The sequence below is a fragment of the Pelmatolapia mariae genome, linkage group LG20 (genome assembly GCF_036321145.2).
Source record: "Pelmatolapia mariae isolate MD_Pm_ZW linkage group LG20, Pm_UMD_F_2, whole genome shotgun sequence".
NCBI lineage: Eukaryota > Metazoa > Chordata > Actinopteri > Cichliformes > Cichlidae > Pelmatolapia > Pelmatolapia mariae.
In genome coordinates, this window is record NC_086244.1 from 32411306 (window position 1) to 32438265 (window position 26960).

Sequence of the window (26960 nt, forward strand, 5' to 3'; positions counted from 1 at the left end):
GGATCTGAGTTGTGTGAGTCTGAAAATCTGCATTTGGTGGATTAATACCCACAGCGTGAACATAAAATAGAAGATAGCTGAGTTAGTCTAGCGTCTGACACGCGGGTGGGTGTATTCCTCCACCATCCAGGCCGGACATGTTTGAGTGAACACTGAAATGTAACACAAAGTAGGAGTGCGCTCAGCTCCAGATCTTAAACATGCATCGCGTGCCCGGTCTTGACAAATATGAAAACAAACAGAATACAGGCACCAGACGAGAAACATTCATCTTACTTACCAAATATTGAAAGCCTATTTTGGCTGAGACATCATCAGGATAGTCTGATGTATAATAAGATGAAATAATATTTTAGAATATAGTATAATAATTATATAGAAATATGAGGTGAGGTCCAATCACCAATCAACAAAGAGGACACACGGGCACGATAGAAAGCAGGCTAACCACCCAGATGAGAAAACTGCCATGAAAGAACAAAACAAAAAACATCACGTCATCATCCACAGTTAAATACTACAATAAGCTATAGCAGAATAAAAATCTAATCGACTTGTATGAAGCTTTATCCCAATATGTTTGTCTTTATTTTGAACCGACCAAAACAGAATCTCTTATGAAGCCAAATATGTGCTCTGCTTGTTGAAAGGTTTCACCCTCTTTTACAGGGTCGGTGATGGCAGGTGTGGACTCGTGCGCTAAACACGGAACCTGCTGCTCAGTCATTTCCTGCGACCTTGTGGAACTGTTGAATTACAGGTACTCCTCTGTAGGTGATGCTGTTCGGCATAATTGAGGGCAGTTTTTTCCTCACTCTTATAGATTAAGCAGGCTTGAAAAGGCAGATAATTGATTGTTGGAAGATGTTATATCTGCAGAGTCTTGTAAAGTTTTATTTTGCCTGCTGACATGTTTAATGTCATTTACCCTTACTTCTTTCATGATGATTTCCTCACGGCCGCCTTTGCCTGCTGTCTTGTTCTTTGTGCCGTGCAGCCGAGTGTCGTCTTTGATGATTTGTGTTTTGGACCTCACCTAGTTTATGTAATCCCCGACTATTGCGTTTTGCCAATGAAGCCTCCAAGCCCAGACACATGGGCCTTACCCAACAATGGATATTAAGAACACGTATACATATTGTGTGCTGGTTTGTGGAAACAGTGGGCCACACTCATTTGTAAAAGCAGAACAAATCGCAGCTGCTGCTTTGTGATGTGTTTGGAGGAAATGGTAAAAGCTTGTAATGTGATTTGACAGTTACAGGACAACATGGGTTGTCACGAGCTTTCCGAGAAAGCATTGTTGTCATACATAAACCAGGTAGTAGTACCAAGAGGACGAGAAAAACCACTGTTATTTACTGTACATATGTACCACTGAAACAGTCTGTGGTAGAGTGCATCATAAGCAACGTGCCACAATGGGCACTGCAAGAAAAATGCACAATAACTGTCAGTTTAAAGTTTGAGGTTTATTAGAAATACCTGTTTAGCAATACAATTAGTTTAAAAAAAAAAAAACAACTACACACATTTTAAATATTGAAAGTAAAAAATCATTTTCAGCTGCCTCAGTTGCTGTTTCAGGTGTCATTCTTGGCTGACACGAAATTCCCGGTTGCGTTTCCTGCTCGCAGCAATCCGGGAGAAAACGTGTCATTGAGGAAAAACACCTCTGCATCAGTCAGTCGCGAACCATTATATATTCCTTTTGCAGACTGGTGACAGAGTGTTACATGACCTTACAGGCGTTAGTTTCACTTTCTTCACTGATTCAACAGAAACAAAACCACAGGTCTGCCCTGCGTGGGCCGTGATGGTGAACAGCGAGACAGTAGCTGTTATCAAAAATGGGTTTTCTCAGTGACTCAGCTGGGTATTTTTACCCCAGATGCTTTTATAGCGTTCTTTACTGCCACTGGTGTTTTACTTTTACTGTTTAAACATGGTTTCTGTTCTTCGTGTGAGAGTTTTGAACTGACGTGACATGAATTCTGTCTTAAAAACATTTCAAGGTGACCTGCAGTGCTGAAGCGTAATGTCTGATGTGTGGAAGGAAGGAGGATGCCCCGCCGGGCTGATGGGTCGGGGGATGTCTTGTGCGCCGTGGGATGGAAACGGACCCCATAACCAGCTGGGGCTCAGAATCACAGCTGCATTATGGGTTCCGTTACAATCCCACCCACAAACAGAGGGTTTCAGCAGGGCTGGCCTCAGGTCAGCAGGGCTAAAGTAAAAAAGGGAAAAAAAGAACAAGTTAGAAACAGAAAGTAGGTGAATTTACATGATATGTTTAAGAGCAGTGATCAAACTCACTTAGATGACCTGAAACGGAAAAACATGAGTGAGCTTTTCGATGCATTACATCGCATTATGTTTGTTTTGCACTGACAAATGAGTAATTGGGATTTTGTTTTGGGTAAAGCGCTTTTTAGTGATTTGAAATTGAGAAGTGTGGTTTGTTTCCATTGTGGGGCTGCGCGAGCAGCTGAGGGTGTAGATGATTCAGTGGCAGTCGTAACACTGTAACTTCCTCTGGCTCGTTTTGTTCTGGTTTTTGGGCGCTGATACGACCTGATCTCAGACCTGCAGTGGTTCATAGTGGATCTGAATGGAAATTGTGTAACCTCCACCATGATGTACTTCAAGTTATTTTGCTGAAATGTGAACAATTTAAAGAAAAAAAAGATGTATTTCATCAATAAACAAGTGAAAACCCACTTTGTGATACATTTCTTTTTTTTTCTTTTTTTTTTTGATAAAGTTTTGTCATTTTCAGCCGTTTATTCCAACTCTCTAACTGCTGGTTTATGCTTCTGCAGAAGCAGACATTTAAGCCTATAAGGCGATCAGAGTCCAGTGTTCTTTATGCTGTAACATAAAAACAACCATTAAAATCACCCAGCCACTCAGGTCTAACTCGGTGATTTAAAAGTCCCACACAGATTCAGACCGATGCAAGGAGATTTAGTTTATCACTCCAAACACGACACACCTCCCAGTCACACAGCAGCTGGCTCATTACAGTAGCTTAAAGAAAAGATTACAGGCTCACCATTAAATTTGTAATAAAATGGTCAAAGATGTTGGCGAGAGTTATGGGATACAAACTGCTTTTTATAGGAAAACTCTTATTAACCAAAACAGATTTCTGGAACTGATAATAGATGCTTTTGTAAAGTGTTCTGTTCTTTTAAGTTAGATAATTTACTGTGTTGCTGTCTGATTGAACGCTCTTAAACGAGAGTGCGTCTTAAAGAAATACTCCCCTTAAAGGTTTGGTCTGCTTGAGGGGGAAAGGTAGCAGAACAATCATACAGCTTTCCTGAGAGGCAGGAGCCAGAAGAGGAAAACAAAGTAGTTTTTGTTTTGGCCCAAATAAAGCATATATGTTTAAAAAAAAAACACACAAAACAACGTGAGGTTCAGCTTGTCAGCTTTAAATCCATTAGATATTGAAAATGGGAATTTTTTTAGACCCATCACTTACTGTAACTACAGTTATAAATAGGACTATATAGGTATTCTAGCTTGAAAAACCAGTTTTGTGTTATCAGTTGTCAGAAAGAAAAAGAAAGCAAACAACAGAGGGGGCGCGGGAGGTCAGTCTGACAAGGAAGAGCTGATAGAAACGATAAAAAGGAAGAAGAGAGCCGACGAGAAAACTTTAAGGAAGAGATTTCCATCGTGGGACTCTTCCTGTGAAGCCTAAATACGCCTCACAGCCTCGCTCTGCCCTGTAATTAACAGCTAATCCAGGAAAACAAAAGACGAAGTCACTGAAAGAAAGATGCCTCGCAAAGGAGACAAAACAGCAGCAGCTCAAAGATACTTTCAGTTTGTCTTATCGGCTTAAACCCCTGATTTAAACCTGACGACTTTGGAGCTCTTCTACAGTGTGTGGGAGAATTAAACAAACCCATCCGTTACAATCAATTAAAAAAACAAACGGTGTGTGGGAGGAATGTGAGGAAAGAGTTAAAGTTAAACTGAATAATGAGAGAGAGAGAGAGAGGTGGAGCCATTCAGAAGCCAAGCAAGAGAATGAAAGCAAAGTGAGTGTACACACGGAGCTGTCAGACACACGGCTCATCATTAGATTCAGTGTTGCTGAAATTTAAAAAGCTTTTACCTAAATGTCGTGCGGCTCACCTGTGCGTCTGAGCGCTGCGTCGTCCTCTGCAGTCCCGTCTGCCAACAGCTCTGGGACTCCAAACTTCCTCTTTAAATACTCCACAGATTCATTTCACTTTCACTTCTCCTGAGGGCAAAACTCCTCCTTTCCTTCCTTTATCCACTCCCACTGCCCCAACTCGCCTCTCGCCCTCTGCACAGGTTTTCTTTATTTAAAATGCATTCTAGGCAAACAAAAAAACACACACAATTGGTGTAAAAGTTCACTTTTATGTGCCTTTTCTGTTTAAAATTGTTGTACAGTAAGCACAACCTCAGTGTATTTAAACTTTAACTGATTCAAATGCTTTCATTTATCACGAGACAGCCATGTGTTTTATACATTGTTTTATTGTCTGTAGTACATATAAGTGTCACACGATCAGTTTTTATGACTTAAATACATTCATTTTCATTCTCCTGTAGTGACTGTAAATTAACATATTTTTATATTTTATAAAGGATCAGATTATTCAGATTAAAAAATACAAGTTTAAGTGCATGTAGGTTTTAGTTTGAGGTGCTGATGTAATTTTTAAAAAGTCAGATTCATATCTTTCAAACAAATTGACTTTATTTTCAGTGAAAACACTTCTATGGTGCTTAAAAAATAAAACTGGAAAAATCTGGATTATCCAGGACCAGAAGATATTCTACTTTTTTCCTTTTTTTTAATGCTGTGAGCCTACACAAGAAACGTTATTCTCCTTCACTTTGTTTTGGTGGATGGTTAAATCTCCACAACTAAAACCTAGTCAGTCCTGTTTGGGTTAAAAAACGGGGCATAAGAGTGTCGTAAATAACTAAAGGTGCACTTTTAATTTAATCTCATGAACTGTTATTGTAGATCAGGTTTTAACACCATGCACAGATAATAACCAAACATCCTTAGTAAAATAATTATTGGACTCAGTTTTATACAATAAAACAACATCTGACTGAAATTATACTCAATTGTTTCCACTTCAAGAGAATGCAGAGTATATTATATTATATATCATTTTCACACTGAAAGTAAGGTAAGGAAAGGAATCAGTCACCTTAAAAAAAACCGTCATAATTAGAATCTGAAACACAATATATGAGAGATACAGTTCTTTAAGTGACTCATTTCCTTACCTTACTTTTAGTGTGAAAATGATATATAGTTTTGTAACCATTAATCATGTCAACTGTATAACCATTTGTTTATTCCAAAGACTACATAAAATGCATTATTAGTTTTCTAATGTTTCCTACAGCTATGAGTAGCTGTAGTAATGACTTAATACTTTTTATTTAGCCCATTTAATTTTTAACCATTAAAATGGGCTAAAATCAGTTAATTTGGATTTCTTTAATTGCATTGTAACATCGTAACCATTGCTTTATCTGTGTATTGTTGGGGTATGTCTCACAATGTCGGTGAAATGCTGCTGAAAAGGATGTAATATGAACATACAAATAAGCTTAACCCTTTCAAACGTGTTCTCATCTGAAGGTTTCTTATAACCAGAGTGAGCCTTCGTACCCGACGACGGTCACTCAGCATTAACCTCCTAAGACCCGAACTCTTCTACAGCATGCATTTTTAATTTCTCTTTGATATTTGGGCATATTGGGGCCCGATGAATGTAAAAACAAAGAATTACCAGATTTTTTTTTTTTTACCTTATTTTTGTTTTTAAGAAAAATGAGAGCCACATATGAGGATATTCGTTTAAAATTTTGATAGAACAGTAGCAGTATAATGTCCTCGTAAGTGGATATCAGGCCCTTGTAGAGCAAAATTGAGTATTTTGGTCTAAATAACCCAAAATGTGATGTCCTCATATGTGGACGCCAGGTCCTAGGAGGTTAAAGGAGACATTGTGGGAGTTGTATCGCCTATTAAATTTTTTGGAACAAATGAAAACCCTAAACAAAAAAACAGCCTCTGCCATGACCACTGCACCCTTACCAGAAGTAGTAGGAGAAGTTACAGAAGTGACTTTAAGTACAAATGGTCCGCTTTATTTCACAGATCGGGGTTCGGTTTCACATGTAAAACCTTCATCTATCCATTGTGCTAATTGAGGCATGTAAACTGACTCTTTCCTGTGTGTTAATTACAAACGTCTGTGTGCGACATGATGGATGAACCGAGGGCAGGTGTGACCAACAGAGTGTGACTGGACAACTCCCATCAGACAGTCTGCGTTTCAGCCTGGAAAGTCCGGGAGATTCAGAGGAATACCTGATGCTCTCTGGAGACCTCCAGCAGATAGGACGATGTGGAGGTAGGTGGAGAAAAGCGAGATTGGACTGAGTGGCAACAAACTGAGCTTCTCTGGAAACTCTAGGTGGGCAGATCCATCCAAATGTTAATACTATACCCGCACAGATGGAAAAGAGTATCGATCTGATACTAAGTTCACTGAATTGTGTTAAACTGTTTTATTAAAAGGATTTAGTGGTCATTAAAATGTGTTCAGAATTTGCAAATTGAGGATTTCTTAAATTATGACACACTGCTCTCCCCTAAATAAGCTGCGTTTACATGTTAAAGTATCAGTACCTGTGTTTGTATCGGCAATACTGGCCCTGTATTTGATAGGTATCAGATTGATACCAGAATTTGCAGAATCACACAGGACTGCTGGAAACCAAAATAAACGTCATGATGCTTTCGTGTGTGTGTTCTCCTTAACTTTACAGCATGTAAAGATTGATTAATATTCTCTGTCCCGATGCAAACTGCAAAGAATTACTTTGAAAGGCTTTTAACTGTTTGTTACATTAAGTTTTGAAGTTGGATGTTTAGTTCCAGTTCTTCAGTGCAACCTACTCAGGTCAGCTAAGTATATAAATGTACAAATTTTAAACAATTCTTCAAATCAGATTGAAAAAGAATATTTCGTATAGATCCCTATGACCTCTTTATCAAACATAAAATTAGAAATTAATCTAAAACAAGCCTGTTTTTAAGGTCTGATTTAAATGGAGTAAATTGAGTGGATGATGATATAAAGTGTGTAGAAACTGGCACACAGATGGCCGTCAGCTCTCGCTACTAACAAAGTTGAAATGAATGGGTCGGCTTCACTGCTTCCCTACATTAGATGAACAGAAACTAAATGGTCGGTTTAGAACAGACAGTTTCTCATCTACAAGCTGCAGCACATCCTTTTCTTTTCTCTTCCCTCAGGTAACATGAGAATGTGCAGGGCACGAGTTACTAGATAAGGATTCTTTAAAGTTTTAGCAAAGTTGTTCAATTAAACAAAAACAGACCACAGCCACTTATGAAAAACACATGCTTTATTACTGGACATTTTTCATCTTGAAATGGACACAGCAGGGTTCAAATACTTTGAAACAACATGAAAAGCACTGGATATTTTCATGACACAATCACCCGTGCACTCATTGAAATGCTTTAATTCCGTCCTTCACATTTAAAACAGACGATGCATAGATGACACTGGCAGGAAGACTAATGGATCACTGGAAGAGTGGAGTTTGAGAGAGGTTGATCTTTACAGACTACTCTAATGAGAAGTGTAGTTGTGGGTGTGCGTCAAATACAGCTATCAGATGATCTGGCAAGTAGTGTTTTTGCATAATGTCTGTTGGAAGGATTCTCCATCAGAAGACAAGCTTCTCCTTAAAAGAGACGTTTCTCGTAACTGTGGGAGAAAGAGAGTGTGAGAAGAAAAGATCACACGACTTATCCACGATACTCCCTGAGGTTTCCTGTTAAGACAGACGCAGCAGTGGCCTGAATGCAGGCGCTAAAGAGGAAGTTTAACTGAAGGCTTGTATGGTTGTGGTAAGACATGAAACTAGGAAATTTGAAGACCATGAAATATGAAACTAAGCAAAACCCGTGTGTGTGTGTGTGTGTGTGTGTGTGTGTGTGTGTGTGTGTGTGTGTGTGTGTGTGTGTGTGTGTGTGTGTGTGTGTGTGTGTGTACCTGTGCAAGCTGTGGACTCCGCCTTCTTTCTGAGCTGATGTTGTTCTCTTTTCAAATTTCAGGTCTCCAGAGTACATCATGGCTCTGGAGAAGGAAAAAAGAAAACAGCTGTTAGATGACAGCAGATATCAGTGGTAAGAAATTAAGTACAATATAAAGCTTAAGGAAATAAGAATAAAGCTGGACATCAAATTTCTGTGAAATACAAGTTAATGGTCAAGTTATACAATTTGTAATAGACCTGACTGTACTTAGTTAGCCACATCACACGAATGTGATTTACAAAATGTGTCAAGCACATCAGATTCAATCTTCATAATGAATTCTTTTTTTCCTATAACTGTGAATGTATTTGTCGTCAAAAACATTTCTGCAAAAAAATAAAAATAAAACTACAACAAAGATTTTTGTTGAGCACCAGTTTGGCCCCCCATCTTCCCCCACATTCTCTCCCAGCTTTCCTGTCTACTCCCCGCTGTGCTATCTGATAAAAGCAACAACAACAACAAAAAGTTCAAAAACCTTCTTTCTGTATGATGTACAAATTAAAGTGTTCATTTACAGCAGTGTATTTAGACACAGTAAAATTCATACTGCAGGGAAAGCCCAGACAGCCATTATAATTGATTGATCGATCATGATTTGTGCTTCAAATATCACTGGACATTTAATCACTTGCTTTATTGGCTTGCTTCTGAGTATTTAAACATTCATTTTTCTTCTCGTGTGGCTGTTTGAGTGCTCTCAGAGTGCAGCGTTAACACTGACAGATCCGTGTTTGTGTTTTTACCTGAGTTGGGTTAGGCTTTTGGCTCCGATGTCCTGGCAGGAGTGCTGAATGCCAGCGAGCAGGTAAGGAACAAACTTGTGGATGGAGCCTTTGTCCTGCACAGCTCCGGAAACACCCTGAGCGACTTTAATGTTATCGTTCTCACTGTGAGGGGAGAGGAGGGAGAAAGGAGTGAGTAGTGTAGAGAGAACCCCTTGTTAGGCAACCTACTGCTCACTGATAGCATATCAACTTCAACAGCCTGTTTAGACCAGTTTGTTCAGTGAACATCTTTGTAAGCTTGTTTGGGGTTGCCAGCGCCATACTTTTCTAGCAGGCTCATCATTCTTTACCACCACATAGCAGTACAACAGCTGTGTTCTGCAAACCACTGAAAATGAAATGAGGAAGTGTTGTCTGCTGGGGAAAACTGGCAAAGAAAGGCCCAACAACGTGACAGGCAGACTGGCTGTGTAAGTTGGACAGCCCCTTATTATATTACTGATACCTGAAGTATCTGGTCTGGGAGCCCAGGTTTTTGTCCATGGCGTCCAGGGAGCCCATGCCACGGTATTTCTTCAGCCTGATGCCATCAGAGAAGAAATATTCACCAGGAGCTTCACTAGTAGCAGCCAGCAGAGAACCCATCATCACTGGACACACAGAAAAAGAAAGTTACTGAAACATTTAACTCTATCATATTAAAAAAAAAAAAAAAAAAGTCAAAGATAAAATTTTGTGCCGAGATTACAACAATGAGGTGATGGGTTTTTTAAATTTGCTCTTTCCACAGTCAGGATCAGCATCTTAAAATTCTTTAATCAGTTCTTCAGTGTTAAAACGAGAAGATAAAAATCAAGTTTTTCTTTCTCGTTCGACATGGCTTCAGTGCATGTTCACCTGACGATCAAATCCATACCTGTGGATGCTCCAAGTGCTACGGCCTTTGCAATGTGGCCAACGGTCTGGATGCCGCCGTCAGCGATGACCGGAATGCCAAAACGCCTGGCATACTCTGAAACCTTATAGACAGCTGTGGCTTGGGGTCTGCCACATGCCAGCACTGACGAGGCGAGAGGAGGAAAAAAAAACAGATGAAGGTGGATTAAACAGGTACAACTGAGGAAGGTGCCCTGTAAAGAACCTCCAACTACTGTAAATACACAACTGGAACCAGATGCACCAACTGGTCTTCACTAAGCTTGATCCTGAGGTTTTAGCTAATATGAGCCTTTTAAAAATCTTATGCAGCTTGAAACCACCAAACCAAGCACAACTCAGCTATCCACATTAATGTAATTGTGAGTAAGCCTAGCAGTATGCGTCATCTTGCTAATGTGTCCTTTAGCAGCAAGCTCAGGCTGATAAAACCTTATGAAAAGTAATTTTGTCATTAAAATAAAAACTCTAATCAAAATAAAAATCAATCAAGCTTTACAGCCAGCAGAAGAAAACAGTCCATCAATGCGACCGGTTGGGGTCGCAGCGGCCATCTGCTGCGACCCCAACAAGTTGCAGCAGATGACCGCCCCTCCCTGAGCCTGGTTCTGCTGGAGGTTTCTTCCCGTTAAAAGGGAGTTTTTCCTTCCCACTGTCGCTGAAGTGCTTGCTCATAGGGGGTCATATGATTGTTGGGTTTTTTCTCTGAATGTATTAGGGTCTACCTTACAATATAAAGCGACTTGAGGTGACTGTTGTTAGGATTTGGCGCTATATAAATAAAACTGAATTGAATTCAAACTGTAAACAATGCAGGGAATTGCTTCAGTCTGTTATTTGAAAACGCAGAATGTTGTCTTCAGTGACAGAGGCTGTGTGATGGCCAACATTTTTACTTTACACCTGCTCTTCACATGTTGTATGGAGAACTAGCTTTAAGCTTAAGTGGTTTAAGTTGCTTAAAAATCAGCCGATAACACCACGCAATGACAGATTTAGCTAAAGAACTGGCCTCAGTTTGGAAAATTCAGCTTTTCCATCATTTAACCATTGTTCTTTCATATGTCTGACAGTTTGAGTAGGCAAGAGGAAAAAAATCTCCACTGACTAATAATAGGACAAACTGTTCAACGTTTAGAAAAAAGAAACAAAGTGAATGAGCAGACAAACTGGGAACATGTCTGTTATGTTTGTTAAATGTGAAAATGAGGAAGTTAAATTTGTCACATCAGCAGAGAAATACCACACTGCTCTAAGAATCAAACTCTCATAATACACGCTGCCTGTAGCTGCAGAGGACTCTTCAGTGGATTTCAAAGCCATTTTTCAAAAGATCAACTACTCTAATATTTAGCAACAGTAGTAAAGTGCCAAAACACAAATATCCCAACATCCCAATTCCTTTTATTAAACCGCTGAACTCGTCATTTCCTTCCAACTCAGGACTGCAAGGTACTTACCAGCACTAATGATTCCAGTGTTTCCCCACACAGACTTTAGATGAGTGGGCCAGCAAGGTATATTTACTGCCAACCAGGTTTTGGCTGTTCAATCTTTCCGGGTTGTCGTTGTTGCAGCCCTTGATATCAATCAGCTGCCTCCCTCTACAGAGGATCTCGGACTCTATCTTGGACTGCAGCTGGCGAAGAGAGTGCTTCTGCTGCAAGCTGGAGAACCACCAAAACCACAGCCTCCAGCAGGTGAACAACTAGAAAAACTGCCAAGCTCACCAAGGCTGCGGAGCGGAAGGACTCGTGTCCCCAGCTTAAGACCAAGACGAGTCAAAATCTAGTGCTCAATAAAGTGGCAGTTCTTTAATCTGATTATGTGGGGAAATACTGGATCCCTATTTATTTTCTACTCTGCTTCTATTAAGTGAAAAAACCAAAAACGTTTCAGAGGGACCTGTTATCATGTGCAATGGCCGTACTCTAAAACAATGAAGCTCAACAGGTTCAAGCTACAAATCTTTACTATTCTACTCTGTTTTGACTCATGAAAAGCAGGGTCAAAGCAGAAATGAGCCCACAAAGCAGGTGAGTGCAGATTAATTTTCAGCCAAAAACAGTGGCAGCGACTTCTTTAACATCTTTCCACACATTGTAGACAAAGGTGATTAATTCTTATCATTTATGTCCTTAAGCAAAGTCTGTCCCAACCAGCCCACAAACATGACCACAAGTGCTGAACAGAGACACCCTGTGGTAGCTAGTCACACCATCTAGTAATCCTCTGCTTTTGATTTTGTTCCAATGTTAGGAATGTGTGTTAGACATGGATGAGACGCCTAACACAATAAGCAGTGGCCTTTGAACCCAGCCACTATCTCACCAATAGTATCTTTACATTTGTGTCTCGATCTGATGGCTTCAAACAGAAATCAAAAGGTCAGGAAAGTGGGTGGAAGAAGAGCAACATTCACTCAGCATGATCGACAAATTAGTGTGGACACACGAACAAGCAAAAACCCCAAAACCCCAAAGGCCAACTTCTAAAACCCTACTACACCTACAGATGCAAAGCTGAACCCCAATTAATGCAGCAGGCTGTGGGGGTGGGTGGGGGGAAAAGACACACTGTGATGATGGAGCCAAACCGAGCCTAGTGCACACCAGCAGGGGAACTTACTGGAGTATCCCGTAACAGTGGTTGGGGTTTTGGGGCTGTGGAGCTTTATAGCTGGTGGTACACTGAGGGGAGCTGACGCACGCACACACACACGCACACACGCACACACCCACACACACCAGGGTGAGAAGTAGGGGAGAGAACAGGAAGCAGACAGAAAGGAAGGCAGAAGGTAAGAAGATGGCAAGATGGAGATGATAGCAAAACAGAATACAAGCAAAAGGAAATGAACAAGAAATGCCTAATGATATCACAAGAATCATAGTCAACATAGAGACAAGTGCAGTCAGAAACAAGGAGCAGAGACAGAGCTTCACTACACCAGACAAACAAAACTCATAAAAGTGACAGACTGATTCAGTTTCAACATTTAAACCGAGTTTAAATGAAAAGCTTTCCTCATTTCCAAAAGGCAAACAGTCAGGATTAGAGCTGCAGCTAGCAATTATTTTATATTCTCCATATTCTATCAATCATTCAACCAATTCAACCAAGTATTGTCTCATTAACAAAAATATTTTGTAATTATTTATTTACAAAAATAAATCATTAGAAACATAGCAATATGTATGTATGTATGTAGGTAGATGTGTGAGCCTGTGTGTAAGCCTCTATAGGAGCATGTGCTGTGTGCAATGAAGAAACACGAGCATATAAAAATTCTCAGATCTTCTGAGGCCCCGTGCTTTGATACTTTTTCTGCTGCAGAAAGCAGACCTTCAGATGAGTGACGTTAATAATAATAATAACAATAATAACAACAACTACTTATAATTCAGTGTCCAAGCTAACAATGCCAGGTCAGTGGCTGAGAGTTTTAGTGGTTTGTATATTCTTAGTGGCCTATATATTAAGAAAAAGCTTTCATTTGTATTCATAAATATTGGTACAATTTAAGTCATAATTTACATTTTATATTAATCTAAATCTGCAGTATAACGTCACTTTAGTCTTGAAATAAATATGCTCTAGTACACCCCATACCCCCCTTTAGACGCACCCCTGTTGTTGCAGGTATCGCTGCCATATAAAGTAGGACAGCTGCTGTCAGCCTTCCACAAGCTGCCTTATTTAAACATACCAGGTTCAGTCACAGTCTGCACACGTACGCTTTTTAACTTCTGTAGCTTTACTGTAGATTTTCATTGTAGCACCGCTGTTTGTTTTACACAAAGTTTACATTGGAGTTTGCTGATCAGCTCGTACGTTTTTGTTTTGTTTTGTTTTTTAAATACCAATTATAGAATTTTCTTATCTAATCTAGTTTGACATATCAGGCTCAACAAAAACAAGCGATATAAAAAGGTATAAATCAATACAGTTCAAGCCATTAACATTGTGAAGCTTTTGTGGAAACCAAACTAAACACCTTATAACCAATCCTCATCCCAAAGTCTGACCTAATATTTAAAAAAATAAAATAAAAATGTGATACTCACAATTAGCCAGGTGCAAAGGTTTTCAAGGAATTAAAATAAATGATAAAAGGCTGCTGCATCTATAAAACCTCACTAGCATACCCTCTGAGTCTGAATTGGATCTTTCAGCCAAAGTGATGTAGCTGGAGGGTGAAGAGCTTTCGAGGAACACTAAATTCTACGATGTGCCAACAAAAAGTCCAGTATGATTGAAGTGTAAGGCAGGCGAGTTAAATCACAGAGGGGTAATACATCTGCCGCACAGGTCGAGGTTGTCAGAATATACTTTAGATTGTATTTGTCAAAATCAAGACTATTTACTGTCTTAAACTAAGTAAGGAAGAGTCTTGCACATGAGGATGAGGTATGAATACTATCAATTACTTTTTCCAAGTAATCTTCCCCAAATTTAAGACCCAGTTCCTTTTCTCAACTGGAAGTGATCTTTTTGGTTGAGTAATTGCCCAGTGCAGTAATGAAAGTATATATTCATGAGATAAGAGCCTTACTGTGAGATTTCAACTCAAATAAGTCCTCCCACAAATGCTTGGGGGGCTGACATGGAAACTCTGGGGAAGCAGAGGATGCAGTGAATTGCAGTTATTTGAAAATAGCTGAATAAATATGAGGGCAAATTGTACAAAAGACATATCACTAAAAACCGAGAACATTGTTGTCTTTCCAAAAAAAAAAAAAAAAATAAATTATAATGGAAACATTGACTCATTTTCTTGCACATATATGAAAGGAAGAGGGGGGCTGATTATTACAGACTGGGGCCAGAGCAAAGGCAGAGACAGAATTAAGGTGGCACTGGAATTGATACCACCCCCCCAGAGGAAATTACAACAGGGTTATTACAACAAAGGATTAAACTTTGCAGCTTGCAGAGCTTGATATGCACTCCTAAATACTTAAAGCCAGAAAAAGTTAGACGGAAAGGTAGCTCAGTTTTGTTTAAGCTCCTGTGTATCAAGGTTTATGGGAGAAAGACACAAAAGTGATTCCTTAATAGCAGATAGGTGAATCGTTGGATTTGTAACATAATAATAATAAATAATAATAATAATAAATCATCTGCACATAAGGCAATCCTGTGCACTATGCCACTACAAGTCACCCCTTGGAACAGAGGTGGCTGCGAGAGGCTCTATTGCTAAAGCGAAAAGTAAAGGTGAGAGTGGGAAAGCCTGACGTGTACCAAGTTTTAAGTAAAAGAATCTCAGTATTAGTACAAAACTGATGCTAATGGGGTAATGCTGATACTCTTCACCAAATCAATAAAAAAGGAGTGTATGAAAAGCAGGCTAGATTCAGTATCATGATTAAAGAAATAAATTAAAAATAAAACAAATACAAAAAGCAAAACAAACAAACTGAGGAGTACCTCTCACCCCCACCCACTAGGCCCCATTCCCCCCAAAAAAGTGACCGCAGTATATCCACCAACAACTTCAACTTCCTAACCCAAACTCCTGCTACACAGTAATAGCAGCTCCACAGAACCATAACTTAAGTACTAAATAGATGTCCCAGTGTAAATAAAACATCTCAATGAACATTAGTTTAAAATCATAATCATGTACCGCAGGCTGTACATTGTCTAACTTAGAGGACAAGTTCACAAAGGATGACTTCAAGTCCACTAGCACTGCAGCTTTATGCCCAATTTGAGTAATCAATGCAGAAACCATAATAATTGATCAATATTTTCTATAATAAAATGAAGCTGCAGCATAAATGTTTCACAGCCTATGATGTACAAAGATGATCAGACATTAGATAGTAGAAAGGGTCAGAACTGTCAACAACAGTTACCCCTGAATGCAACAAAACAATGTCAACAAACTAAGCAACTGGAAATGCTCACGTTTCCATCAGGAATTTCATAAAGTACACAAAAATACAGAATTGATTGTCCTTCAATACGATATACTACACAGGGTGAAAGTTTAGGTTTCCATTCTTGGTTTGGTCCATGCTTTAGGATTCATCGAGCAAAGCAGACTTTAAGTATTGTTTTTTGCTGCAGAAGAACTTTACTGCTGCTGTTTTGTAGCAGAAGCTGCTATACCATACAGATCAAAGGCTTCAGACTGGCTGAGAGCCGTTTTATAAAAGGAAGCAGGAAGTGATGTGCCTGTTGTCTGTACAGTTTTGCCTTCAGTCACTCACCTTCCTGCGTGATGCAGATGGAGCCGCTGCCCATCCCCACTCTCAGTGCATCCACTCCTGCATCAATCAGATTCTTGGCCTGAGCTGCAGTCACGACTGCCACAGACAGGGTGAGACACAGAGGAGAAAAAACAGTAATTTTCACCACAAGCAACAGATCAATGAGCATCGATTACAATCAAAGACATGAGTTTTCAACACTCAAGCCCACTGACTGTGAACAAATGTAGGATGTGTCGCTCCCCCTTTCCACAATATGCCTTTATCATAGACCATTCTGACAAGTGCATACATAGAAAACAGCATCCATTCTATAGTGATTAAAGAAAACACCTTCTCTGAATATTTTACATATGAAAATGTTAGTGTGTGTAAAGTGAAGTTACCATTGCCACCGATGACCTGCAGGTTGGGGTACTTTTCTTTAATATATTTGATCATATTGATCTGGAAGATCGAGTTGCCCTGAGATGAGTCCTGGAGGTAGAGAGATGAAACATAACATGATCTTCCCATTCAAAGACATGAAGACTCACCCAGATCGAAGATAACCCCTTAACAACAAAAAACAGTGTATTCTAAACAGTAATTGGCAGGTCTACTCTGTCCTTCATCCAAGCGACTGCATTTTCTTTTCTGATTCCATGGTTATGCACTGTTTCATTAAGTGGTTTTAGTTAAATATTTGTCAGGGGACCAAGGCAGCTCTCTTACCTGCATGACAAAACCAAAAATTGGTCCCAGTTTAAGCCCCGTCCCCAGTTTCAACACGACTTAATTTACCCCCAAACTTTGCACTACAAACATTCCACGCCTTTAAAAAGCACATTAGAAGTCCTTACTAGTACAACCACATCCACTCCGCTCTGCACCAACAGGTCCAGCCGGTACTTGTCGTCATCGTGTGTGCCGATGGCTGCACCACACAGCAGCTGTTTCCGAGAATCTTTGGAAGCTAAGGGGAAGTCTCTGTTCTTCTTCAAGTCTGTGCGAGCGATGATGGACACCAGGGACCCCTCTTCATTCACTATGGGCAATTTACCTGCAGGAGGAACCAAAGGCATGAAAGCATGCTCATGCTGTGCACTTAGAAGCAGCTTACCCTGTTCCTTGGTACATTTTTTCCCCATCATAGGGCTTCGTGATGATAGCCAAAATTATAATCATGATTATTCACAGATTTTTGTGCCAAAAACTTATTGCACTGTAATGTAAACAAAGCACTGCTTTAACATCCAGTGTTGTGCTACATTCCAGCTAATGTACAAATCATTACAGAAAAATAAAACTGATCCTCATCAACTAGAGTCATGGCATCTCTTGGAAGAAAAATAAATCATTTTAAAAACAGAATACTGCTGTCACTTTTACACTGCATTATATTCCTATTAAGAATCTTTGCAAAACAATAAGACGTTCATTCATCTCACCTAAAGACATCTCCACAAAGCAAAATAGTCTCATTCTATTCACTGTACCAGCATGACATATGTGAATAAAATTCAGCAAAGAGAGCCCAACAGATACAAGATTTTAAGAGCAATAACAATATTTCTACTCTATATTTGGCGATTTAAAAACCAACATTGGCTGATTTTGGTTTTCCCCTTTCAGACACATGAAACTGATTCCCATAACAATTATTATGTGTAGTTATGATCATAGTTTATCCTTACTGAGAAAATAATGACAAAGCAGTTTAAAAATGATCTTGTTTTACTGTCACTACAAGTCATGGGTTACTCATTTACACTCTGCAAAATTCTGCTTAGATCAGCTTGATCTTAGGTGCCCCCAACAGGGATGTTACAAAGTGCCCTCTGGTGGACAAACAGTGCAACATTAACATTAACATGGCTGAAAGTTGTTTTTTAGTTTTTACGATTTCATCCATCAGCCAGCTGATATATCGGTGGAGCTCTAGCAGAACACAGTGGCTGTGAGATCCCATTTGTTTCCCCTTCCACAGTTTGTTTACAGTGCAGGTCTACCCCACATTGGGAAAATAATTTCATGAGGGGATAACATATCTTTTGTCCCCTACATTGACTGGACGATGCAGTTGTATTGGTGATTTCATTGAGTCTTTGTAACCCGGATAGATGTGCTGATGGACTCCTCAGGTTCACCCTTTATGGATGTCTGCGCTGACACTGGATGAGTCAGTGCAAATGCAAATTCCTTGCTGACAGTTTAACCAAAAGGCATTTCCAGTGGAAATTGGCTGACATATCCTCAGCATAATCATGTATAACATCCACAAAACTTAAAAAGAGGTTATACACACACAATACGGTAATATTATGTTGAAGCACAGTACGTATCACTCCGCGAGGCGCCTGCCTACAATAGCCGTAATGCTCCGACAATCCATCAAGCGGTGGGGGTTTGTGCTTAGCAAAGTCATACTAAAACATTTGACAGATTTTCGAGCGCCGTGTACCACATAAAATCGTTTCGAGGTCAGTAAACACAACCAGAATTCATACATAAGGCACACGGGATTATAAGGGGCACTTCGATTTTCAGAAAAATCAAACGATTGATTTTAAGTGTGCCGTAGTTTCCAAAAAACACGGTAATAACGACGGCCCGCTAGCATGCTCTACCAAAAATAGTGCTTTGTTGTGTATCTGACGGACGAAAGCTAAACCAGTTCCACACCACTGAAGTTGCAGCATTTTTACAAACCAATTCTGGTTCATCTGTTTCATTCAACGATCCGCTTCGCCCTTCTCATTCTCCGTCGCCGCCATGCTTTTTCCGCCGTGTGCGTATGAAATCAAAGGCACTGCGCGTGCGCGTTTTACCCATATTCTATCGTGATTTTTCATTTTCTTATCGTTGCCCAACATTACACCGGTATTACCGTGAACGGTATGATATGGTCCAGCCCTAACAGTTAGTGAAGTGTTTTCAGGTGGTTGAAGAAGTTTGTTGCTTTGCAGATCGCACTAAATCCAAAGTATTTCCAAACAATGGATGAAGATCTGTTTAGAATAACAACCTCTTTGCCTTTTGCTATTTGTTATGACTGTTTGATATCTGTTGTTTATCTGTCTTTGTAGTGTCACTCATTCAGAGTACATCCAGGAAACTTCAAGCTGCAGCATGCAGGAAACAGCGGTGACTGGTATGTGCTGGCACACCGTCAGGCAGTGATTTAGGGACTGCTTTGTGTTCAACCAGCAGGGCACACATTCACATTATCAGTCAATCATGTTCCCGCAATTGTGGAAAGCCAAAATTATGATCAAGGACAAAATCTGATCAACTGGCCCGACTTAATCGTCATATTATCAGGTCTTACACGAAACAACCTACACACCTTTCTTACTCCTCTGGAGGATTTCATTGGCTTCTTTCAGAGTCACTCCAGCGGGGGCGACCACCAGATCCTCTCGCTTTGTCATCACCTGTGAGAAAAATATTACAAAGGTTTCTAAGAAAGTGTCTCTAGAGCAGTTTGAGATGTAAAATTTCAAGATCAAGAAAAAAAAAAAAATCTTGCAGATATATTTGTAGCTGTGTATGCTTTAAGTGCCATGTGTTTGCCACTCTGTCAGCATGATTATGAAAATTAAATGGAAATTGGAGAATGGGTTCCTCTGCTCGTTCCACTTTAATGTACTTAGAGTGCAACAATGCAAAAAAAACATTAAAGACTCGGAAGTCTCACAACGTCATGAAAATGTTGGTTCATCAAGGCCAATTTTTTTGCATGCCCACCTCACTCAGTGGAAGGTCGTGGTCCTCCACCTTCAGAAAATCGATGTCTCTGGATGAGATGATGCCCACCAACTTGCTGCCCATTTTGCCGTTATCTGTGACAGGGATGCCACAGAACCCATGGCGTGCCTTGGCCTGGAAGACATCCCTTACTCGCTCGTTGGGGCTCATCACCACAGGATCTGTGATGAAGCCCTGCTCATATCGCTGGAGGAGGAAGGGAAGGAAGGAAATGAGGAGGGGAAAAAACAGGATGGGGATGTGGAAAAATAAAGAGGGAGCAAAAAAAAAAAAGGAGCAGTGAAGGGAACATAAAGGAATCACTGCCTATACTCTATAAGCTGGGAAGCTGACAAATACACTGCTCTACACGTGCACACAAAAAAAGACACATGAGTCAAGAAAGATGAAAATAAACATGCAAAAAAAAAAAAAAAAAAAAGACGAGAGAGAGACTGAACACAGAATCACTACCTTGACTTTGCGGACTTCATTAGCCTGGAACTCTGGAGTGCAGTTGTGGTGAATGAAGCCTATACCACCTGTTAGCTGCAAGGAGAGATAACACATGCGTGTGTGCCTGAGGATGGCCAGATGTGATGGCAGAACAATAAATGCCTTTGGTTGTTATACTCACTGCCATAGCGATGGCCATGTTGGCTTCAGTGACAGTGTCCATAGGAGAGGAGACGAAGGGGGTCTTCATGGTGATTTTTTTGGTGAGCGCTGATGTCAGGTCCTACATACATAGAAACACTCAGTTTAACCTTTCAAGCCTCACACAGTGGGGTAAGCAGAGGTGGAAATATTTAACCAGTTTCAGTTTAATGGTTGTGGCATTACATCATCACATTTTTTGGACATTAAAACACTTGACGCTATGTATCAGTTTGTTACAACATACCAGCACAAAACATGTCATGTCATGTTCTGTGCGTGTTTAGATCAGGGGTCCCCAATCTCAGTCCACAAGGGCCGGTGTCCCTGGAGGTTTTAGATGTGTCCTTGATCCATCACAGCTGATTTAAATGGATAAATTACCTTCTCAACATGTCTTGAAGTTCTCCAGAGGCCTGGTAATGAACTAATCATGTGATTTAGGTGTGTTGACCCAGGGTGAGATCTAAAACCTGCAGGGACACCGGCCCTCGCAGACTGGGATTGGGGACCCCTGGTTTAGATAGTTAAATATTTGAAGCGAAGAAAGGCAACTAAACAGATTTTTGAATGGCACTGACATTTCTTTCAACTTACAGGACAATCATGTCGTCTGAGGTGTTTTACCGCCATCTGACTGTTTTCCAGCTGAGAGAAGTACTTATACTTACAGCTATGCTTCAATAGTATATGTCAGTAGGACACAACATACTGTTTTTAATCCGTGTGACTGTGGAGTAAATTTAACATGTTCTTATGGTGGAAAAGGACCAGACAATTTTTTTTATTTTACATCTTCTGATACAAACTATTTTTGACAAAGTGGACTAAATGCTCAGTTTCAATTCAAAGCCACATGAGAGATGCAAGTGACTTTTATCCTTTTTGAAATACATTGTCTATTATTTACTTTTATTTTAATAGACATTTGTGCAAAACTCTTGAATTATACCCAAAAACCTGTTTTGTGGGGTCATGGTGATAGGCCTCCAAACTCTAACAGTCCTAGTGAATGCTTGCTCAGTGAAATGCAAGAGCAATGCATCAGTCACCCTAAAACTAAAAGAACATAAGGAATGCTTATACAGCATATCTCAACATGCTGAGCCACCTAAAATCACCATAGAAGAAATTCCTTCGTTACAACAGTCCAGTCCAAACATGAACACACCAAAACTAGCTAAAAAGAAAAAAAAAAAAAAAAAAAGGAAAATAGTTCAGAGCTATTGTTTAAATGTGCATTGTAAAAAGGATGCATATTAACCAAGTTACACATATATTTGGTCGGACTGTTGCTTTCTATGTCAATGACAAAAGGGAACTGCAGCTCTGACACAAATGTGGTTATGATGTTGCATGAACTAAGTCTAAGATGAACAAGACAGACTCCAAGAGCGCAAACCTCCACCAAGGCAGCTCAGTCTCTAGCCAGTATTTACTTTAGGACTAGTATTGTGTTTTCTATGTATTCATTTTTCTCCTTTGTTCTTTTTCAACGTACTGGAGTGTGTAGTACAGTAAAAACAAGTGCAAAGTGCATGCTTTTGGTTTTTGCACTGTTGAAACCCATTTTAATATACTTCACCTAATTTTAAGAATAATTGTGTTTATGTGGCTATAGTACATCTGTAACATTCATTGTACTGTTTGGTAAAATTAGTTTAACTGTTTAATAATAAAGAGCAAATTAAAAGCTTAGATGACGAGTTTTTGCTTAAAAAAGAAAAATGTATTCAGGAATGCTGCACATGTATTCGAATTGTTTTGTATTAAAACAGTTATAACCTGTTATTGTACTCTACATAAAAAGTTCATAATAAAATGAATCAATGTACTCAAAAATATCCCATGTCGACAAAATGTTGCCTGTCATTTTATGTAGCTCTAGACCTTCAGATCAATCTATTGACCTTGAATGAGAAGTCAAAGGACAAAGGTGACATAATTTAAATCTTTATAATGTACTTTCTATATGTTAAGAATACACACCACACTTGTAAGAATCATAGTTTCTAAGTTATAAGGCTTTTTGTCAATTTTCAACCAACAAATCATTAAGACAATGACTAAGCTAATAACATGACCCCACTCTACACCTCTACTAAGAACTCATTCGATACTTCTCAAGTTATTGTGTTTACAGAGAGAAGGACAAAAAGTAGAAGTAATAAGATAAAAAGAAGTAGAAGTAACTTAACCACCTTAGAGGAATGGTCATTTCAATCAAACACACTATCAGCTTTCCTGCCCCCCCAGACGCCTTTAACCTTGTGAGCCACGGTGCTGTATGGGTTTATGCTGGTGCAGCCTTTGGTGACATTTCTCAGAGCACAACATTCCAGAGCAATAAACACAGGAGTTTCTCTGCTACAACCTTACTTGGTCTGGTATGACCAGCAGCTCATGAAGGCTAAAGTTAGTAAACTTTAGATAGGTGTGCCCCCACCTCGGTTTGCCAGTTTTGTAGTTAGTTGGTATCCCCTGAACGTCACAGTGACAGCATTTAGAAAAAGTTACAGAGTCTCTTTAAAGTGAAAACAAACTGTGCGATTTATGGAAGCACTGTGAGATAACATTAGAGATGGGAGGCACACAGCTCATAATCCTCACTCTCACCTCATATGCTCCCACCCTGAACATTATCCAGCTTGGATTAGTATAATACCACAACATCAGCTTTAACCAGATTTTGCATGTTGGCAATTATTCATCTGTCGACTCAACTCACCACTTGATCACCAGTGAAGTCAATGTAGCCTGGCAGAATCAGGAAGTCACTGGGGGAGAAACAAAAACAGTTAAGGCAGAAAAAAGTTTAGATCTTTTCAGCCTACAGTTCTTTTGAGATGTCAAACACTTTAACCCCCGATGTCTGACTAAACTGGCTTCACTCCAAGAGTTAAAAGGAATAATACACTAATTGTAAATGTAAGTATTTTTTGTAAATAGTGAACATGACTGAGTAAATATTGAGCAGGTGATTTTTTAAGCTCAGAAATAGTTATGGCATTTGAGAAAAGAACACATCTTATGCAACTGCAAACTGGACATAACATGAATTTCTTGGACGGGGATCGTCAGTGAGTGTCATGTTCACAAGACTGCAGAGCATACATGGAGCAGAGTAGAGGCAAAGAGGCCCAGAAACAGACTAAGGGTATGAAAGCACGTTCATCCATGCGACCTGAGAAAATGTGTGTCATTAAGCCACTGCACTTTATTATGCATGAACAGCATTTAAAATCGATTAAACCAGTGGGTCAAAGGATTCGCTGATACAGCTTTATTTTCTTACCCATTTAGAAAAAAAAGAAAAAACACTAAAACACAGTGTTTGCTTTCATTTTATTTTGTTTGTATTATATAACAGTTTTGAAATCTTTAATTGCTTAAAAAATAGTTTTAATTCATCACTGGATTTTGGATTGCTTGGTTACTGGTTGGTTGTCAGAAATAATTACATTCAGATTTTTGGGGGGGAAAAACAGAAAAAGCTGAAAAGTTTCAGAGTCATCTTGTAGATGATTTGATAATCAGTGAATCAGATTCTTAGTTTTTCCTGCTGAGTAAAAAGCAATTTCATTAAAGAATAAACAGTTTTTGTTGTGCAGAGGACTACCGGGCCGACGTTCTAAATATAGCCAGGGTCCACAGGATCCAGCATAACAACACAGGACTGCATGAGCCAGAGCCTAAATTTAGGGCAAGTGTGTGCACCGAAGGACTGTTCACCCCTCTAATTTCCAATAGGCTTCAACTCAGATTGGTCCAGTATTATTAGCTTAGAAGGGCACCAGTGATTCTTTGACGCACAATGCGCGATTTATGAAGTGAAAACAATTAAAATTTATAGAGACTTTCAAAACCTCACTGAACAATTTTGCTGGGATTTCCCTGCTAATACATACAGCTGCACAGTTACACAGTGGCAGTGGATTCACCGTGAAACGTTCAATCCTGCGCAGATTTTCAAAAGGCGCGAAATTTAAACAGCGAGTTCATATTTAAATGCCACTAGACTTGCTTGAAAACAAAACAAACAAACAAAAAAACCCAACAACAACGCAAAACACAGGCACACAAAAACAAATTCTTGTTCTTGAAACTGATTGCATTCTGGGAAATGTAGGATCCTCTCTTTTTTGAGGGGGCGCTATCCCCGTTGAGCTAAAAGTAAGCCCTAGCAATAATGCACCTATTACACGATAATAAATGCTACAATTAAGTAACACCCTGGTTTTCGCTTGATAATATTAGTAGAATGTCTTTTGAGAAACATGAACCACTTACGTACAAACTTAGCTAGCCCAGTCCGACTTTGGCAACACGTCTAATACAGGGAGGTGCACACAAAGCCATACAAAAGGATTGGCGTTAACTTGGCCTGCTTACCAGGGATACAGGTATAGAGATAAGGTCCTTACTTGTATGTGAGTCCGTCTCCTCCGTTGAACAGCTGCTGTCCCGTCAGCCCGTCATCGGGGACGTAACCGGTTTGCCCGCTGATCAGGTAGTCCGCCATGCTGTTCAAACAGCCTTCACCAGTCCTCTTATCAGCCTTCGACTATAAATAAATCACCCTAACAAGCTGCCGAGGTGCGCATACAGAAACACACAAACACTCTCTCAACCCGCACCGGCTCAGACACCGAGAACTTTCCTCTTTCGCGCCGCGAGCTGCTCTCCTCCTCGTTCAGTTACCCTTCAGTGCGTCGTCAGGCTCCTCCGTGCGCCCTCTTAGCAGTCTGAGCGTGTGCTAATGAAAAGAAGAGGACCAGAAAACGGTACCGTGAGAGATATTCGCTGCTTTTTCGAGCCTCTTCAACCCCAACAGACAAGTGCTCATGTTCTCTCTGCAGCTAACTCCAGCACGTGCATCACTCCCGTCTGACAGCGTTTCCGACACTGGCGTCACATCCGGAAGACCCGCCCCCTCATATATATAATTGCTGGAGGATTTAATGAAGCTTCTCTTCAGTATTCACACAAAGTTGTATTTACTCGAATACGGGTGACTTGTAGACCCTTTGAAGATAACACACAGATTTCTGACATTTTTAGGGCTCCAATGCTGCCTAAATCCAGCTGCACTGATTTCTGTTTGTTTGTGTTTCTAGTTTGTAGCCTACAGGGTACACTGGGAGATAAAACATAGTATGGCAAGGTTATCCCAACAGAAAATAATTATTTCAATTCATATTATTTAAATGTAATGATGCCTAACAAGGCTGGAGTTTACAAGTTAACGAGTGACACATTAAATGCGATAGCGTCTTTTCCAACCTTTGTTTTTTTGTTTTTTTTGTTTTGTTTTTTTTGGGGGGGGGGTGGGGGGGGTTGTTTTTTTTTTCCGAAGGTGTTCAAACCAAAAGAGTCCCCAGGTATCCTGAGCACCTTTTAAAAGTTCCAGGTGGAAACAAGAGTTGCTAAGGAGGGAAGGACATGTTTAAATAAATGCTTAGACTACAAGTTGTAACCTATGGTGGTTACATATTTTAAATTATTACAATAGTAACAAAGTTTATTCTTTAATCTGGTAAGTTTATTCGTCAAGTTGACAGCTCATACAACGAGCTTGCTGGTCAGTTAGTAGTCTATAAATGACTGGGTTTTTTTTTAATTAAAATAATTTTTTTATTTTTAAATCCTTCTTCTTCAGGAAGTGTTGCCTTACATTTCTTCAGCTAGTGGGCACTGCTGACATACAGAGATAATAAAATAGTTTACCCATATATGCTGAGCTCAATCATCAGCCCCACACACTGTTGTAAAGTGAAAAATGTGCCTGCTCCAAGTAAACACTTGAGGGTGCCCTCTTCCCCCTATACAAGCTATGTTACTGTGTAAATATGAAACCAGGACACATGCAAGGTCAAGCAGAGCAGTGGGGCAGTGGATATCATCTTGGCCCACTACTACACTTATCTATTTTAGGCTGTAGCAGACGCTGTGGGCCTTGCACTTAACAAGGTGCCAATCTGATAATGTCAGCGTAGGGTTTCTACACTGTGTGTCAACAATGCAGTGCCCAAGAAATTACAGTGATTGTGAATATATCATTTTAATCCTGTTTATATGTATATTTATTAACAAAACGTGTATGTCTTCATTGAAAGACTCTCTCAAAACATTTCTTAATTGTCAAGTTTTATGTATCAGGACAAAAATAAAATCGTTTGAGTTAACTTCAGCAGTGTGTAAAGGGAGCATGCTATTCAGTAGCACGTAGAAAGTTTGGCAGCCATAAACTTGAAGCATTCATTCTCTTTATGGGTTTATTAGTCTCTCTCACATTGTTGTGGAAGAATTTTGGCCTACTTTTTTTACAGAGTTGATTCAGTTCATTGAGGGTTGGTAGCATTAGTTTACAGTGGCTTGCAAAAGTATTCGGCCCCCTTGAACTTTTCCACATTTTGTCACATTACAGCCACAAACATGAATCAATGTCATTGGAATTCCACGTGAAAGACCAATACAAAGTGGTGTACACGTGAGAAGTGGAACGAAAATCATACATGATTCCAAACATTTTTTACA

At 39.7% G+C, this 26960-nt stretch overlaps 1 protein-coding gene across 1 annotated transcript; it reads right to left on the reverse strand.

Moving 5' to 3' along the window:
• Positions 1 to 7453: 7453 nt before the first annotated feature.
• On the reverse strand, positions 7454 to 25319 carry impdh2 (IMP (inosine 5'-monophosphate) dehydrogenase 2). Its single transcript, XM_063464537.1, has 14 exons — positions 24848 to 25319; positions 23152 to 23200; positions 20404 to 20505; positions 20241 to 20315; positions 19767 to 19973; positions 19366 to 19453; positions 16880 to 17079; positions 16424 to 16514; positions 16038 to 16133; positions 9797 to 9940; positions 9386 to 9530; positions 8899 to 9042; positions 8109 to 8192; positions 7454 to 7820 (listed from the first exon to the last, which is right to left on the reverse strand). The coding sequence occupies exons 1-14, from the start codon at positions 24943 to 24945 to the stop codon at positions 7799 to 7801; spliced, it is 1545 nt and encodes a 514-aa protein (XP_063320607.1). The 5' UTR covers positions 24946 to 25319; the 3' UTR covers positions 7454 to 7798.
• Positions 25320 to 26960: the final 1641 nt, after the last annotated feature.

Coding starts and splice junctions, on each gene's coding strand:
- impdh2 (XM_063464537.1), bottom strand. CDS start 24,945: ATGGCGGACTACCTGATCAGCGGGCAAACCGGTTACGTCCCCGATGAC. Junction 20,316..20,403: donor ACATGGCCATCGCTATGGCA/GTGAGTATAACA, acceptor CTCTCCTTGCAG/CTAACAGGTGGTATAGGCTT. Junction 19,454..19,766: donor ACGACCTTCCACTGAGTGAG/GTGGGCATGCAA, acceptor TTTTTCTCACAG/GTGATGACAAAGCGAGAGGA.